Below are 18,361 nucleotides of genomic sequence, written 5' to 3' on the forward strand. Positions count from 1 at the left end.
AACTTTGCATCCAGCTGGTTAGTTGATGACTGCTTTTTGTTCAAAATTACTGAAAATATGTTCTTAAGTTGCAAGTACTGTTTCATTATTAGTAGATTGCTTTATCACTACAACTGCACACATACCAGTCTCATTTCAAGTGATAGCCCAGAACATTAACTGCATTTTCTGCAGATGATACACAAGTGCGATTAGACACTCGTTTATGATGTGTTGCAAAAGGAAGCAAAAGAGGATTTTCTATTCTTGAAGCTGCCTTATTCTGTCATATAATAAAACTAGATGTGCATCTTTACATGCTTGGAATCTATTACATTTTCATATCTAAATTAAATAGGATGAAAATTAGGGTTCTGTTGGAATTGGCCAGTTCACTTCAGATCACAGTGCAGGTCTGAGATTTACATAAACTTGAGTTTAGTAAGACTAGCAGGTTCAAGCTCATATTTTGACAGAATTGCTTTCTGTAACTATCTTCTTAACTCAGTAATACGTTCCTGGTGGCATCTCTCAACAGTAATGTGACTGGAGTTCCTGCAGCACTTGCTGTAAAATAGAAGCCATTTTCCTTCCTACTTCTGAACAGAATATCACTGCCCTCCAACTAGTAATAATTGTTACAACAGAAGGTCAACCAAATGAATGACTTCATTTTGTAGAGTTGAACAATCACCTACTGACATTTTTAATTTTATAAACATTTCAATTCAATTATGCTAGTGCAGTAGGTCAGTACAGAAACAGGCCCTTTGGCTCATGATATCTACATCAAATTATTGCCAAATTAAACTTGCTATTTTCTGCCTGCTCCATTCCCTGTATTTGAATATATTTCTCAAACCTTCTGAATACTGCTACTGTACCATTACCTCTGCAGTCAATTCCAGGCTCCTACCATTCTGTATTTTAAAATAAAACTCCCATCTTTAAAACATCTTGTATTTCACATTTTTACCCTGGTTAAAAAAACATGGACTATGCATTACAACTATCCCTTAATTTAATAAATTATCACATCTCTGCTCAACCTCTCACTCCAGAGAAAATAACCCAAGTTTATCCAAACTGTCCTTGTCGTTTCTAGCAGCCGAAACAATCTCATAACCAATGGATCAGAAGCACTGTGATCCTACCACATTGGTTATGAATAGTGATAGACATTTGAGTTTCAAGCAGGTGGCAGCTCCAACAATATTTCAATTCTTAATGATGATAAGCATTAGAGCTAAATGCAGCTAAAACATTCACAATCACATTCATCTAGTACTGAATAGATTGTCCATTTTCAAGAGTTTCCTACCACAGAAGCTGAACTCCAGCCAATTTAACAGATTTTTTTTAAATTGCTGGGCGATTGATTCAAAGTCATGGGACCAAACATCAGCTTGGTTGTAGTACTCAAGGCACATGATCCATAATCAGATGCACCTCTCACTAAGCTCTTCAAGTGTAATTAAAAGACTGGCATCTAGCAGACAATGGAGAACAACCCAGATATGTCCTGGTCACAAAAAGCACAACACATTTGATGGAGCTAATTTCCACCAACAACAGTGAAATAAGAGACTATAATTTCAACTCAGAAAATGATGCAGCCTATCATTGCATACAAATGTGCCAGACAATTACCATCTCCAGCATTATCCCCCAATCATGCAACTTCTAATACCGATGTAGACACACAGGAATGCAAAATAGCTTACAATCTCCCCTCCAATCACACATTATCTAGTCTTGGAAATATTGTGGACTTCCCATCATCATTGCTCTAAATAATGAACTCTATCCAAATGTACTGTGGGGTATCTTAATGAGTAAACAGCAATTCAATGATCATCAACATTAAGGATGGACAATAAATACTGCCATTGCCAGTGACCCCCCCCCAAATCCCAGGAAAAGGAATAAACTTTATTTAAAAAAATCTATTTTAGCCCCAACTTGTGGCAATATTATTCAAATATCATGAAAGGACACTTAGTAGCAGACTATAACCCATATCACACTGGCACCTTATCCTAGTAATTGACAGCCAATCTACCAGTTAAAGATCCAGTGTGAAAGGTCCTTGATCAGCACGCAGGCATCAAATCATGCCAGGAATGGACTGCTTATGTAGGTTGAATCATCCCCGGCATCATCTGATGCCCACGTGCTAATTAGCCCAGTTTGAAGGGGATGTGGGGTATCCTGGAACAAATTAGTGATGTGCTGATGACGTTTTTAAGTGTGAGTGTGTATCTGCGTGTTTAGTCTTCAGATGAGGTACAGGGTGAGTCAACTTGATTCAATTTAAATTTAATTAAAAATTATTGTTGCAAACTTTGGGGGGGGGGGAAAAGAGAGAGAGAGAGAGAGAGATAGCGAGGTGCAGGAGCTCTTCTCATAGAGGTTAGAGGAGGCTGAATTATTCAAATTAACAGGAACCATTAAGGATGACCCATTTTACGAACAAATCGCAGCCAGACAGGGGCTGAAGACTCTTCGGAGGAAGTTTCTGTAGGTTATGGATCACAATGGAAAGAGTGGCTGGACTGCCTGTACTATGACCAGGCCTATAATATCTGGGGCACCAGCAAGTCGGCAGAGAGCCTGTCCCTGTTAACCAACATGGATCCCAGTGAGGGGCTCCCTGTACACTCACCTGAATCTAGTTTGCAATCAATATTTGATTAGAATGTCTGAACTTTTCATCTTCTCCAACATGATTCAGCCAAGTTCTTATAGTTAAGAGTCAGAATCATTATAACCCAAATACAATTTAGCCTCTCAAATCCAAAGCACAAGCTTTCATGATTCTCTTACTTTTACCTTCCAGATAGTCCTGTCCCTGGCTTCCCAAGATCCAGAAATTCTCCACCATATTGATTCAATTCTTTTGACACAATGGAACAGTGAACTCCAGACCATAACTAGTTGCAGTTCCATCCTCAATACATTTTGTTCAATTCTACATCCTTTTCTCCTCCAAAGGAGTTTCATTATATACAGAAAATAATTTAAAAATGATAAATGAGTAACTTGCTTGAAATTAAACATTTGGAACATTCAAAAGGAAAAACATGCAGAAATATCAAGAACTGACAAGAACATGAGGGAGAGGTTATCAAGGATAAAGAGCAATTGAAATTTCAAATACCACAATGAAAGAATATGTTTACAAGGAAATTAACCATTTTGCATTTAATTCATGGAACAATCCTCTATTTATTTAAATCAAACTTGCACTGATCAATTTAAATTTTGAACTCTCAAAAAAATGGAGAAACAAGCCTTTATTGTCATTTTAATTAAACATTTTTGTAAACAGGTTGCAGTGTAAACAAATACTTTTAGTGTTAGAAACATCTTTTTGGGTTCTAGGCTGGAGTTATAATCCATAAATTAGAACTTGTAAAGAACTTTTTCAGGAACCACAGGTGATTGATTACTTTGGCTGTAATGTACATACAGAAACAATTCAAAGGTATTGACATTCTTGCATACTGATCATGGTTTCAGCAAGGTTTGTTTCATACAATATCTGCTTAATAGATTTTATCTTCTTTTACAACTTCAACGATCTATGTTCATCATTATAGATGAAATATGGTTAATTTTCCAACTGACTGGTACCAGTGGTAACCTTTAAATTCCAGGCAACAGGCATTAATGTCCACTAATTAGAATCTCTCATTCCCCCATCAATTCTCCTGCACCCCTCCCCCACAATTTAAGCATCTTCATGAAAAGTTTACCAAGTGTACTGGATGCATGCTAAATCCTCAAATTAAACTTTCCATAGGATGAAATACCTTATTTACTCAAAATAAATATCTGACGAATCATTTTTTTCTAGCCTCATGAAAGTTTCTGTATGAAAGACTTCAGGATTCATTCGAGACAACTGTATCCTTTAACATTTGTTTTTAAAAAAAAAAAAATCGGTAGAGCAACACAAGGGACTAAAATAAGAATTCCACTCATTTCCTAGAATTTTACCTGTAATAGTTTAACAAAAGTCTTCAGTATCAGGAACCAGTATATTTGTTATGGATCTTCATCAGAGGTTTGACTACCAATAATGTAATCTACTGATGTGTCTTCTAGTGTGGTGCAGACATTAGCTTTCAAATTTCCGTCTGACAGATTTTCACATTTTTTTTTTGATGCTGAAAATGGTGCAAAAGACACCGGTTGAAGCTGGTTATTTTGATCTATGAAGCGTTCAAGCAATGTAACATCCGACTCCATAGAATGAAGCACAGCATCATTAAACTGAATACTGGCATCATGGATCAATTGCTCTTTATTCAGTTTAAGACCAGTAATGGAAGGCACAATTTTACCATCATCTCTTTCACAATGTACTTCAGAAGCAACCATTTTCTTTTCAGCAATTTCTGTGTTGTTTTTACAGCAGCTTGGCTTAGTGACTGGACCTTCATTTTCACGTTGATGGACTTCAGAAGCAACCATTTTCTTTTCAGCAATTTCTGTGTTGTTTTTACAGCAGCTTGGCTTAGTGACTGGACCTTCATTTTCACATTGATGGACTTCAGAAGCAACCATTTCCTTTTCAGCGATTTCTGTGTTGTTTTTACAGCAGCTTGGCTTAGTGACTGGACCTTCATTTTCACATTGATGGACTTCAGAAGCAACCATTTCCTTTTCAGCGATTTCTGTGTTGTTTTTACAGCAGCTTGGCTTAGTGACTGGACCTTCATTTTCACGTTGATGGACTTCAGAAGCAACCATTTCCTTTTCAGCGATTTCTGTGTTGTTTTTACAGCAGCTTGGCTTAGTGACTGGACCTTCATTTTCACATTGATGGACTTCAGAAGCAACCATTTCCTTTTCAGCGATTTCTGTGTTGTTTTTACAGCAGCTTGGCTTAGTGACTGGACCTTCATTTTCACATTGATGGACTTCAGAAGCAACCATTTCCTTTTCAGCGATTTCTGTGTTGTTTTTACAGCAGCTTGGCTTAGTGACTGGACCTTCATTTTCACATTGATGGACTTCAGAAGCAACCATTTCCTTTTCAGCGATTTCTGTGTTGTTTTTACAGCAGCTTGGCTTAGTGACTGGACCTTCATTTTCACATTGATGGACTTCAGAAGCAACCATTTCCTTTTCAGCGATTTCTGTGTTGTTTTTACAGCAGCTTGGCTTAGTGACTGGACCTTCATTTTCACGTTGATGGACTTCAGAAGCAACCATTTCCTTTTCAGCGATTTCTGTGTTGTTTTTACAGCAGCTTGGCTTAGTGACTGGACCTTCATTTTCACATTGATGGACTTCAGAAGCAACCATTTCCTTTTCAGCGATTTCTGTGTTGTTTTTACAGCAGCTTGGCTTAGTGACTGGACCTTCATTTTCACATTGATGGAACTGGTGTGGAAGTTCAAATTCAGATTGAGGTATCGATATCGATGATCCTAATTTAAAAACAACAAGATATTTTAAAGTCAAATTTTAGTCATTTGCTTTTTTGAATGAAGCATACATGTGGATGGTATCATTGTTTTAGCAGAAAATAGTACCAGAGTTGTAATCTTAAGTTCTGATAACTATAAAAGATCACAAACTCCAAAACTGGTGATGTAGTTCAAAATTATATTGATCTTTGCTCAAACCTCACATTAACTATTTAACCACTTAACCCCAAGTTACTTACCTGCAGAAGAACATGCTAAGATTAATGAACAAATGCATTGGATTAAAAAAAAGGAGTATTTCAAATAGCATCACACATTTGGAACAAGTTCCAAGCATTCATAAGCAATGATAACAGTCCATCTCAGAAGGCATTAAAAAAATGTTTAAATACAAGGAAATTAACTCAAAATTTAAGATTTTTTTTCTGTAATCATCCAAACCAATTGTTCAGGAATGAAGATTACAAAGGCAAGAGAATCATGAAAGCAGGATACAAATGATTACAAATTATCACTTATTATGAAAAATGTTTTTTTCTTTAAAGAGGAAAAGCAGAAATCATAGCTCAAGGTGATGAGAGTTCAAGAAAGGCCAAAGCTATTAAGATAGGCAAATGTGGAGTAAACATGCATTGGAGAAACTCAACAGATCACAAGTCATTCATATAAAAAGGCAGTCGACATTTTGGGCCTATTTGATAGATTTGTTGCCTCATTTAGGGAAAATATGGATACAAAATTTGTATGGATAGGGAGAAAAATAATGGGTATAGAGCAATAGCTCTTCAATATCTGTTCATTCTCTTGCAAAATTTGTTGATCTCTGTCTTAAATGTACTCATCAATTGCATAATATTTCAAACATTCATTGCACACAAAAGTTCGTACTCTCCAGCCAAGGTAAATTGTTTCTTGGAATTTGTATTCTTGTATAAATAAGAAAGTCTCTTGTACTAAAGTTCATACAAGGTCTAGTCTGTGTACTCTCTCAAAATGGCCCCAAAACTGAGCACAACTTTCTTTAATGAAGGAAAAGCTACACAATACTCCCAGATTAGATCTTTAAAATCCTGTATAATTGGCTTTATTATGTTTAAATTCTAGGTGCCTTGTAATATAGGCTAAAATTTGTGTTTTTAATGAAAATACTGTTCTCCTACACCACCTGTCAGCAGTTTCTCTGGTTCTTGCCTTCAAGCCCACCAGAATCTATATGCAATTGGCCAATTTTTTACAACTTCAAGGAGACCATCACCAGACACATTTTCTGTTTGAAATAATGAAAGGGGAGATCCCTTACTTTCTCTCCTTGTAGCACTTTCCTTTGAAACTGTAGGACACACATGTCAAACTCAGGCCCGCGGGCCAAATTTGGCCCATGATATCATTATATTTTGCCCTCAAGATCATATCAAATATATATTAGAGCTGACCCGCTGGCCGCCGCGCCAGTATAGCGCATGCACAACTAATACTACAAATCCCAGAATGCTTTGCAAATGCGTTGGCGCCGGCCCGTCAGCCCGCTAATCGCCCCCACCTCCTCTCTTTACTTTCATTAGCATCTGCGACCTGTCGCCCAACTCACATGTAATAAACCCCTTACGAAAAATGGCCAAACGAAAGACAGAAAACAGGACCTTTCAAGACAGGTGGGAGGCAGACTATATGTTCATCATTTTACAAGACTAACCTGTTTGTCATTGAAGCAAGTTGTTATTTTTTTGACTTGTTGGCTTGTGTAAAAAAAATACATTTAAAAGGAGCTTAAAGGCTATAGAGAAATATTATTTATTGAATATTTTATTTCTCATTTGTTAATGCTTCTTCTGGAAAGAGTTTAACCAAAACTATTATTAAACATTTATTTTAATAAGAAAAAGTTTAACATTACATATGTTGAAAGAAGAGAAAACATGCAGATGTTGTTGAAAATTTTCAATAAATATTTAGTTTGGCCCACGACTTAGTCCAAGTTTTTAATTTTGGCCCACTGTGAATTTGAGTTTGAAACCCCTGCTGTAGGAGATCAATGTTTTCCCTTTTACCACTTCTTGCCATCAAGGACCTATGCAGTCCTACAAAATGCAACGGTGATTCACTTGCACTTACAATATGGACTAATGCATTTGATCTTCATAATTTGGTCTCTTTGGGGGGGGGGGGGGGCTGTGGAATTAAAAATAGATTGATTGACAACTTGTAGAGTGCCTCATTTGATCTGCAGGGGTGACTGAGCTCCCTGTTGCTTTTAATTAAATTTACTTTAATTCTCCTTTCCACTCTTGTGCTGGTCTATCTGTGGCCTTCAAACTGTTAAAACAAGGCTTGATACAAGTCTCAGGAACAATGTGTTATCTTCCATGTGCCATGTTGTAGTATTCTCCAGTTGACAATAAATTATACAACTTGCGGTAATCCATTTTCTTGTCTGTATCATAATTGGGCATTTTGTCTGAACAGACAATTCATCAACTCCGTAGGTTAATTGGGTCAGTTAGAAAGGGGAATATAAGCAAAAGCTATCGAATGAAGGCTGTCAAAGGCTAGAATGAAAAGAAATGTAGAAGTTGCAAAATAAAGGGCTTAGGACATATCCAACAGCTCAGGTATGCTCATAAAGAGAGAAGTAAGACACAAAATGCCCTGAAGGATGACCAATTGCATATAGATTCTGGTGGGCTTGAAGGCAAGGACCAGGGAAACTATGCTGACAGGTGGTGTAGGAGAAAAAGGGATGCAGTCAACATGCAGATACAGTATTTTCATTAAAAACACACATTTTAGCCTACATTGCAAGGCATCTAGAATATAAACATAATAAAGCCAATTATGCAGGACTTTAAAGATCTAATCTGTGAGTACTGTGTAGCTTTTCCTTAGTCAAAGAAAGTTGTGCTCAGTTTAGAGGCCATTTTGAGAGAGTACACAGAATAGACCTTGTATGACGAACTTTAGTACAAGAGGCTTTCTTATATTCATACAATACAAATTCCAAGAAACAATTTACCTTGGCTGGAGAGTACAAACTTCTGTATGCAATGAATGTTTGAAATGTTATGCAGTTGATGAGTAGATTTAACAGAGAGATCAACAAATTTTGCAAAGAAATGGACAGATATAGAATAGCCATTGCAATATTGAATAGCCAAGCAAGCTCAACAAGCCAATTGGCTTATTACGTTCAAATTCTTAAGTGAAATGATCGCATAATATTTCTACAGCAGGTTATCCAATTGTCAAGTTGCAAAAAATAAATGTTGGAATCATCCATGTTAGGAACTACAAATATTATAATCTTACACAGGCTTTGATTCAGTATAAACTAATTTCATAGGTAATGGCATCTCCAATCTTTACAAATTTTAAATTTTGTTACTTGGATTACCAACTTGTAAAACAAAATCATTATGTGCTCCACTACATAGCAATTGAAGATTAAACCAATTACCAACATAAAAGTTCTAAAGAAACAGATTGTGTTGAATTCTAACCAAACAGTTGTGATTTTAGTAGTAATTAACTAGGAATTACAAGCAAACTCAATTGTAGCTCTAAATGTTTAAAGTATAAAATGCTTCAAAATATCAATAAAAATCAAGGTCACCAAAAGAACTCTTAGGAGTTGTGCAGAATTGTGATTTGTTCCATCAACACTTCATTCCATTCTCAATAAGCAGCTTCTTCTAGAAAACAGACCTGCTAGAATTAGGCAGCAATCTTAGAGGTAGCCCAGCTTTTACTTTACACACATTCAAAAACAAAATTAGAAAGGTTGTTTTTATATTTGCTATCCTGCATCCAACCACTGTCAGTTTCAAAGGGAGCAACCAGCATTCAGCCATTCCCTAATCAGTCAATCCTGAATTTACATGGGTAATGCTAAATTTAAGACACTACACATGGATTTCAAGTGATAGCCAGGAATATTAACTGCATTTCCTGCAGATGATACAATGGACCCAATACAAGTGTCATTAGACCCTTGTTTATTGAGTGCTGCAAAAGGAAGCAAAACAGGATTTTCTATTCCTGAAGATGCCTTATTCTGTCATATAATAAAATTAGATGTGCATCTTTACATGCTTGGAGTCTATAGAGTGGTAAAGAAGGCCTTTGGTATGCTGGCCTTTTATAAATCAAAGCATACAATATAAGAGTTGGAAAGTGATGTTGAGACTATTCAAGGCATTGGTGGGACCAAATTTGGAATACTGTGTGCAGTTCTGGTTCCCAAATGATAGGAAGGATAACAGTAAGGTAGAGAGGGTGCAGAGAAGATTTACTAAAATGTTGCCTGAATACAAAAAGATTGATTTGACTGGGTCTTTATTCATTGGAGTGTACAAGGTTGAGGGGGGTTTTTGATAGAAGTATTTAAAATTATGTGGGTTAGATAGAATAGATGTGAATAGACTTCCCCTTGAGAGGAAGTGAGATTGGAATGAGTGGTCATAAGTTAAGGGTTAGGGGGCAAAAGTTTAGAAGTAACATGAGAGGGAGCTTCTTCACTCAAGAGAGTGGAGGCTGAGTGGAATGACCTTCCAGAAGAGGTGGTTGCAGTAAAGTCAATTTTGTCATTTAAGAAAAAGTTGGATAAGTGCATGGATTATGAGGGTCATGGGCAGGGTGCAGGTAAGAGGAACTAGAGGAGATCACTTAATTGGTACGGACTAGAGGGGACAAGGTGGCCTATTTCCATATTGTAATTGTTATATGGTTTATATTACATTTTCTATCCAAATTAAATAGGATGAAAATCAGGATTCTGTTGGAATTGGCCAATTCACTTCAGATCATAGAGTACAGGTCTGAGATTTACATAACTTGAATTTACTACAACTAGCAGGTTAATGTAAGCTCATGTTTTCACAGATTTGCTTTCTGTAACTATCCTGTGAAACATATTAGGACATTCTAAGATCTGGTTTTTAGTGATTCACCAACCAAGGCACTGTCAATTACCAGGATCTTGTTTATTGAGAAGTCCTCAATGGGCACTATCCTGGTGCAAGCCAACTTGGTCATTACATTTGAAGATATAACCTTAAGGCAGAACCAAAAACATATGGGGAAAATACTTGACAGTGGGCTCTTAAGCTGAAATACCAAAGCTGCTGTCAAGAAAAAGAAACCAGAACTTCCTTGTGACTACCAAAAATGTTGAATCATAAACCTTAAAAATTTTTGTTTTCTTATCAGCATCCATTTTTTTGTTTAATCATACAAGAATTATTCATCTTCTCACACAATGTCAATATTAATCATGGATGCTACCAAGATCCTGACCAAGCTTCTTCACAGAAATTCAAAGTGAACCAAAACTGTTATATACAATCGTACTGAATGTAACCAAGAAATGCCAAATCCCATGTAAGAAATTAGTTCCATGTAGTAGATGTATAATTGCTAAAAGGGCCAAACAACTTTGAAACTTCAAAAAGAATCACAAGATCAAATGTCCTTCCTTACCTGCTAAATGTGACAGTTAATTTTCTAAGATCTGAAAATAATTGAGATCATAACAAGGTACAAGCTGTAATCCATGTAAACTTGAAATTTGAAGACTACAATTATAAATATGAGCCAAGAATACTTGTTAAGCAAATGCAATGGATACCCTGCCAAAATGAACATGTAATTCAATGACAAATCACATTTCATTACAGCAATGCGTTGATACAAAATAAGGATTTTTTTTCATACTTTTTCCCATGCTGCCATGGGATAAAATGCCAGTTAATGGATCTTCTACAAGAATGTTTTTGGCATTCACCATCTTTTTCAATATTATCTTTTTGCAATTACACGAGAAAAAATAATTAAGTAACATCATTACAAGAACAAGCACACAAAATACAACACATGCAACATGGATAGAGCCTCGAGGATATTTTTAATAACTTTAATCAACTGGACAATAACCAGTTATTCTCTTCAGAACCCAAAGTAAGTGATGCAAATTTTTAAAAGGTTAGCTGCAGCTCAAAATAATTTACAAGTACTTTTGTTCCATTTCTTTCAAATACCCCTCTCTACCAACATATTTGTTTCAGCAATGATTTTGTGCTTTTACTATAGCTATCACTTACACATCAATTTAAACTGTCACCTATCTCAAATTCCAGTTTTATGGAGGATCACATACTTTCATTCATAACTCCACCAAGACTTGCACCAAAAGCAATTCTGCTTTTTTTTTCCCCAATACTTAACCCAACAGCTGTTACAAAAGATTTAAAAGATCAATTCTGTAATCCACTAGTGTTCAAACCAAGTAGCAGCAATTACGACCAGTGAAATCCTAGTCAGGTTCAAATTTTCAAAGTGGAGATATGTCAAATTGATAATGCAGTACTCAAAATTTTAAAAAGCAATGGTAAAGGAAACAAAGATGGAAGTAAAAGCTAATTGAATTAAACAGGAGATAAACTTGTTATTTAGAGACACTGTGACAGAATATAGATGTTTTTGGAGATAAATTGGGGCAGAGTTTGTTGTGTTGTTAGTGTAGGTCACATATAAACTCTTTAAAACATCTTATTTAAAATACTGTAGGTCTGCTCATGCTAGACATGTCGGGGCCTCAGAGCCTTTGCAAAAGTTTTGGAGTGACCAAGAGACTTCACTAATGGATTGTTGTTTACAAAAAGGCAACAGATGAAAGTGCTTGTTGGAGCCACATTCTGTCTGGATGGGAACTTGCTGTTCTAAGAGGGTCATGTGGTTTTGCAAGCAGAGAGTCAAGCAGCTTTTCTCTCTCTGTGTGAGAGGGAGAGAGAAATAGAGATCAGTTCTACAGTTTTACAGTCAGCAGCAGCAACTGGGACTGTGACCCACACTAACAAACCCAAAAACATCTATATTCTGTCACAACACCTAGACTTGTATGCAACAGGGTACAAGGCAAAAACTGCAATGTTTGTAAAGCCAGCTAACTTTTGATCAAATATTAAACCTTCTCCTCAAACTTGCTCCAAAATGTTAACAATCAACAGAGGCATGTCAAGTGTGTGTGCTTCGTCCCCCTACTCCATTCCCAGTATAGAAGACTGCATAGTTAAGTTTGGTTCAACTCAATCAACAAATTTGCTGATGACACCACTGTTGTGGCCATATAATTAGAAATGACAAGTCAAATTACAGGATGGAAATCAAGAATCTGGTTGGATATACACAATCAGATGAAACAGTGTTTCTCCAGACAATGGTGCACACACATAATAAACAGCACACAATTATTACAAGTAATAATATAAAATCTACAAATATTTCAGAATTAGTAGCTTGCATCAGACTTTACTGTGGAAGACATTAAAAGTATACCGGACTTTCAAGGGTTTCAGGGAAGAGAGGCGAGTACGGTCACGATCACCAGAGAGAAGGACTTTGGGAACCTGAATGGTCTAAAGCAGTGGTTCTCAAGCTTTTTCTTTCCACTCACTTTCGGTATTCCCTATGCCACTGGTGCTCTGTGATTAGTAAGGGATTGCTTAAGGTGGTATATGGGTGGAAAGAAAAAGTTTGAAAACCACTGTTTTAATTGTACCTAATAAACTCGTTGTATGCACTTTTTCACAACTCCAAAGGAAATGGGCCAATAATAATTTTTGTCAATCAAAATATTTCAGTAACAATTGGGTCTAGAGCAGTGATTCTCAACTTTCCCTTCCCACTCACATCCCACCTTAAGCAATCCCTTACTAATCACAGAGCACCTATGGCATAGGGAATACTTAAAATGGTATGCAAGTGGAAAGAAAAAGCTTGAGAACCACTGGTCTAAAGGTAGATAAATTTCTGGACCAGATAGAATGCATCCTTGGGTGAAAAAATTAGTTGTAGTAATTGTGGGGGCATTAGTAATGATCTTCCAATAATCAATCGTGGCTGGCATGGCATCAGAGGATTGAAAAATTGCAAAGATCACTTCATTTAAAAAGGGTGGCAACAGAAATTATAGACCTGTTAGCCTAATATTGGTGGTTGGTATGTTGTTGGAATCAATTGTCAAGGATGAAGTTAAGAATACCTGGAGGTGTAATTACAAGATAGGTCAAAGCCAGCATGGTTTTCTCAAGGGAAAATTTTGCTTAACAAACCTACTACAATTTTTTGAGGAAACCATGAGCAGACTAGACAAAGGAGATGCATTTGATGTTGTACATTTTGATTATCAAAAGGCCTTTGACAAGGTGCCACATGAGGCTGCTTAACAAGAGCTCATGGAATTACAGGAAAGATGCAACTGTGGGTAGAGTATTGGCTGATCAGCAGGAAACAAGAGCAAGAATGAAGGGATCCTATTCTGGTTGACTATTGGTTACCAGTGGTGTCCTGAAGAGGTCAGTGTTGAAGCAACATCTTTTTATGTAGTATGTTAATGATTTGGATTGCAGAATAAATACCTTTGTGGCTATGATTGCAGATGGTGGATGGGCAGTAATTGAAGAGGAAAGAGGCTGCAGAAAGACAGGAAAATGAGCAAAGTGGTAAATGAAATACAATATTGGAAAGTGTACGGTTATGCACTTTGGTAGAATGAATAAAAAGGCAGACTATTATTTGGATGGGAAGAAAATTCAATTTTCAAAGGTGCAAAGGGACTTGGGATTCCTCATGCAGGATACCCTGAAGGTTAACCTCCAGGTTGAGTCGATAGTGAATGCAAATACAATATTGATATTTATATCTAGACAAATAGGATAAAAGAGAAGGGATGTGATGTTGAGTCTTTATAAAGGCACCAGCAGGGCCTCACTTGGAAGTACAGAATAGAGCTTCAGACTCCTTATTTAAGAAAGGACATGCAGGTATCAGAGAGACGCTCAGAGAAATTTCACAAGCATGATTTCTGTGATGAAGGGATTAGCACAGGAGGACCTTTGACAGCTCTTGGCCTGTACCCTTTGAAGTTCAGAATGAGGGGGAGCCCCACAGAAGCATTTCAAAAGTTGAACCGCAAGGAGAGAGTAATGTGTCAAAATATTTCCAATAGAAGGGGGAGTCTTGGACAAGAGGACAGAACTCCAGGATAAAAGGGCACCCATTAAGACAGAGATGCAATAGAATTTTTTTAGCCAGAATGGTGAACCTCTGGACCTTTCGACCACAGGTTGCTGTTGAGGCCATTCAAAGGGTACATTTAAGGCAGAGATTAATGGCTATCTAATAGTCAGGGCATCAAAGATCATAGGGAGAAGGGAGTAGGACTGATTGATAGAATGATAGAGCAGACTCAATGAGCTGAATGGCCTACCTCTGCTCATATATCTTATGGTCTAATTTACTCATTTCATTTATAAGAAAACTAATTTATAAGAAAACTAGACTGAAAGTCCTGATTTTGATGCTCCTGTACCTCCTTCGTTATGGTAGTTGCTCAGATACAGTATGCATGGTAGTTCTCAATATTTCTTTGAGCCCTGTTGAAGCAACACCTCCAATGAATGTCATCAATAGAGATTCCAGTGATCTTCCCAGCTGTTTTAATGATCTCTGTTTTGATTTCCAGTCTGATGTTTTGAAGCTACCATACCACGTGACTTTTTTTTTAAAAAAAACCCAAAAATAGACTTTATTCACATTACTTAGAAACAGAAAAGTCCAAAGTTTTTTTCCCCTTTAGTTTAGATAGGTTGCCTGTTTTATGTACACCAAGGAACTTTGTGCTCACTTCTGTCTCCACGACCCATGTAGTGGAGAGTGGCCAATCTTTCTAAGTCCACATTCATCTGCTTTGTCTTATCCTTGTTGAGACATAGGTAGTTGTTCTTATACCATATGACGAGTCTCCCACCCTCTTCTCTGTAAACTAACTCATTATTGTTGCCAATGAGGTCAACTATTGTTGTATCATCTGCAAACTTGATCATTCTGTTTGAACAAAATCTGGCAGTGCAATCATGAGCCAACAGCATGAACAGTAGTAGGCTGATCACACAACTTTAAAGTGCATTATGAATTACCTGCTCAGCTAAACCAAGTAATGCCAGTAAAATCATACTGAAATGCTGGAAGAACTCAACAAGTCTTGCAGCATCAATAGGAGATAAAGATATACTACTGACTTGGAGTCTATACCCTTCAAGGAATAAGCAAAGAATAAGGCTTATTCTTTGCTTTTTCCTTGAAGGGCTCAGCTCAGAAACATTGGCAACATTCCTTTCTCTCCAATGGACAGTGGAAAACTGGTAGAGTTCTCCAGCATTTCAATGTGATTTTACTGCAATTGTAGCATCTGCAGGCTTTCGTTTTTCACCCAAGTAATTTCAGTGCATTTGTACATCGTACAATAATAAACTGTTATCATTATATTTTGTTTTTAAGGAATACTGGTTGATATCAAGCATTAGCTCAACCAAACAATAATTATACATCTTTGACTTCAAGGAAATTGCTACGATTAGAGATGAGTGCATCTTTCGATAAAGATTTGAAAAATTGGATAAGTTTCTACCGGGTTTCAACCAGAAAAATTATGTGACCTTAAGAATCAGAAGCAGTGAGTAGGTTTGGGGTGGGGGGGGGGGGGAGGGAAAATGAGAAATTTCAAGTTTAAAAAAAAATCAGTATGTGATAATCTATTTCCATTAAGGTTTCCCAATCACAGAATTTGGCACCTGCCAATGAGGAAACCAAAGGCCTCACCTTGGATCAACCCAGTCCCTGTTATCTTGTCTTAAATGCCAGCAATACAAATGTCAACAACATTGGTAGAAAAGTTATAATCTACATATTTTAATTACTAAATTCTTAACTGTTAAGAGCATTCCTTGAGATGCTCCCTTCCTACTTCAGCTGATTTCTGCCAAAGCATTCTTTAAAACTCTGAACATCTTTGCCAGTTTTTAAAAAGATATTTTAAAATAGACATTTAACAGAGACAGAAACTTGCTTGAGATTGAATTTTTTTAAAAAAACAAACCCAATATGTAATTTAGTTGCCTCTTCCATTTAAATTGCACTTCATAAAATTGCTCGTTTTACTTCAGATTCCCCAGTTGTCAGTTCACAGCTCTCCTAAACAGATTTTATTTATTATGAATTATTATTTCCCTTCCACTAAATGCATTCCAAGGAAATTGGGTCTCAATTACTTATGGTAAATTGAATCAGCAAGTTTGAAGATGGCACTAAGATTGAAAGCATTGTTGACAGCAAAAATGGTTTTCAAAGCTCGGAGAGAGACATGGACCAGCTAGAAAAATGCGCTTAAAAAAGGGCAAATGGAATTTAATGCAGACAAAGGTGAGGTGTTGCATTTTGGAAGGACAAACCAAGAAGGGACATACACGATAAATGGTAGGGCACTGGGAATACAGATACACAACTCTCTGAAAGTGGTATCACAGGTGGAAAGGGCTGTAAAGAACTTTTGACATATTGGGTTTCATAAATCAAAGTTATTTTTAATTTAGACATGCAGCATAGTAACAGGCCATTTCAGCCAATGAGTCCATGCTGCCCAATTTACACCCAATTAACCTACATGCCCCAGTATATTTTGAACTGTGAGAGGAAACCAGAGCCCACCTCCCCCTGGGGGAAACCCATTAAAACACAGGTAGAATGTACAAACTCGTGACAGGGAGCACGGGATTTGAATCCTGGTCCTGATTACTGGCACTGTGAAGGGATTGCACTAACTGCTATGCCAATCATGCCACCCCATTTAGTACATTAGTTGGGATGTTATGGTAAAGTTGTACAAGACACTGGTGAGGCCAAATTTGGAGTATTGTGTGCAGTTATGGTCACCTAATTACAGGAAAAATATCAGTAAAGATAGAAAGAGCGCAGAGATTTACTAGGATGTTGTCTGGACTTGAGGAACTGAGTTACAGGGAAAGGTTAAACAACTTAGGACTCTCTTCTGTGCTCCAGGGCATAATAAGGGGAAATTGATAGAAGCATTTAAAATGATGAAAGGAATAGACAGTAAATATAGGTAGGCTTTTTCCACTGAGGATAGATGAGATACAAACCAGAGGACATGGGTGTTGTGTGTGGAGGAAACGTGGCCTTCCCTGCCTGTCTGGAATGTGTGTATTGCAGGTGAAACTTATTCAGAAGTCACATAACCTGTCAATTAAGGTTGGACTCCAGCTACCCATTAGTGCACACCTTGCTGTTAGCTAATTTAAATCACCTAGGGTCATTATTGGCTAGCACAGATTAGCACTGTATATTAGCACCAATGCACAGCACATTCTTTCTCTCTGCCTCATGATCCAAGCCCTGGACATTGGTCCATGACAGGTTGCTACGGTGGACATCGCTGGAAGCGTTGCAGGTAAAGGGCACTACATTGAAGATGAGCTGTTACTACTATAATAGGTTGGTATTTGCAGAGCCATGACCCCGTTGGCGGTCAAGAATAGGTTTACCATTTTCTGAGTCCAACCGAAGTCTGAAGTGAATGTCTATAACGTTACTTGTGAATTAGTGATCAAGTCCCTTTTAAGGTTCTCCCCCATGTGTAATAAAAGTTTAGTGTCATTGTAACACTTGTCCAGTCTCATCTCTCTGTTAACCCACCGAACCGGATACTTTTCAACATAACAATGGGTTGAGTGAAACTGGAAAAGTTTAAAGGAACACAAGGGGGAACTTCTTCACACAGAGAGTGGTGGGAGTGGGGAACTTCTTCACACAGAGAGTGGTGGGAGTGTGGAACAAGCTGCCAGCTTAAATGGTGAATGTGGGCTTAATTTTAACATTTAAGAAGAACTTAGACAGGTACATGGATTGGAGAGATATAGAGGGATATGGACTAGTTGCAAATCAGTGAGACTAGGCAGAAAAATGGTTAGGTATAGACCAAAAGGGCCCGTTTCTGTTTTGTAATGTTCTATGGTTCTACTTTGCATAATTACAGAATTTATCTCAGTTACTCATCATTACACCTCTCCTGCACCCATGTCCTTTTACATTGTCCT

General features: G+C 37.2%; 2 protein-coding genes across 2 annotated transcripts in view; one reads left to right on the plus strand and one right to left on the minus strand.

Annotated features, from left to right (window-relative positions):
* Positions 1–5,305, plus strand: part of pla2g7 (phospholipase A2, group VII (platelet-activating factor acetylhydrolase, plasma)) — an 89,744-nt gene extending 84,439 nt beyond the window's left edge. Inside the window, exon 12 of the mRNA XM_069886384.1 lies at positions 1–5,305. Within this exon, the coding sequence (XP_069742485.1) occupies positions 1–26 (26 nt within the window). The 3' untranslated portion in view covers positions 27–5,305.
* The window catches only part of LOC138736600 (tudor domain-containing protein 6-like), a 23,365-nt gene continuing 8,264 nt past the window's right edge, over positions 3,261–18,361 (minus strand). The window contains exon 2 of the mRNA XM_069886380.1: positions 3,261–5,420. Within this exon, the coding sequence (XP_069742481.1) occupies positions 4,030–5,420 (1,391 nt within the window). The 3' untranslated portion in view covers positions 3,261–4,029. The remainder of the gene's footprint in view (positions 5,421–18,361) is intronic.

The sequence above is a fragment of the Narcine bancroftii genome, chromosome 6, assembly GCF_036971445.1.
Source record: "Narcine bancroftii isolate sNarBan1 chromosome 6, sNarBan1.hap1, whole genome shotgun sequence".
NCBI classification, from domain to species: domain Eukaryota; kingdom Metazoa; phylum Chordata; class Chondrichthyes; order Torpediniformes; family Narcinidae; genus Narcine; species Narcine bancroftii.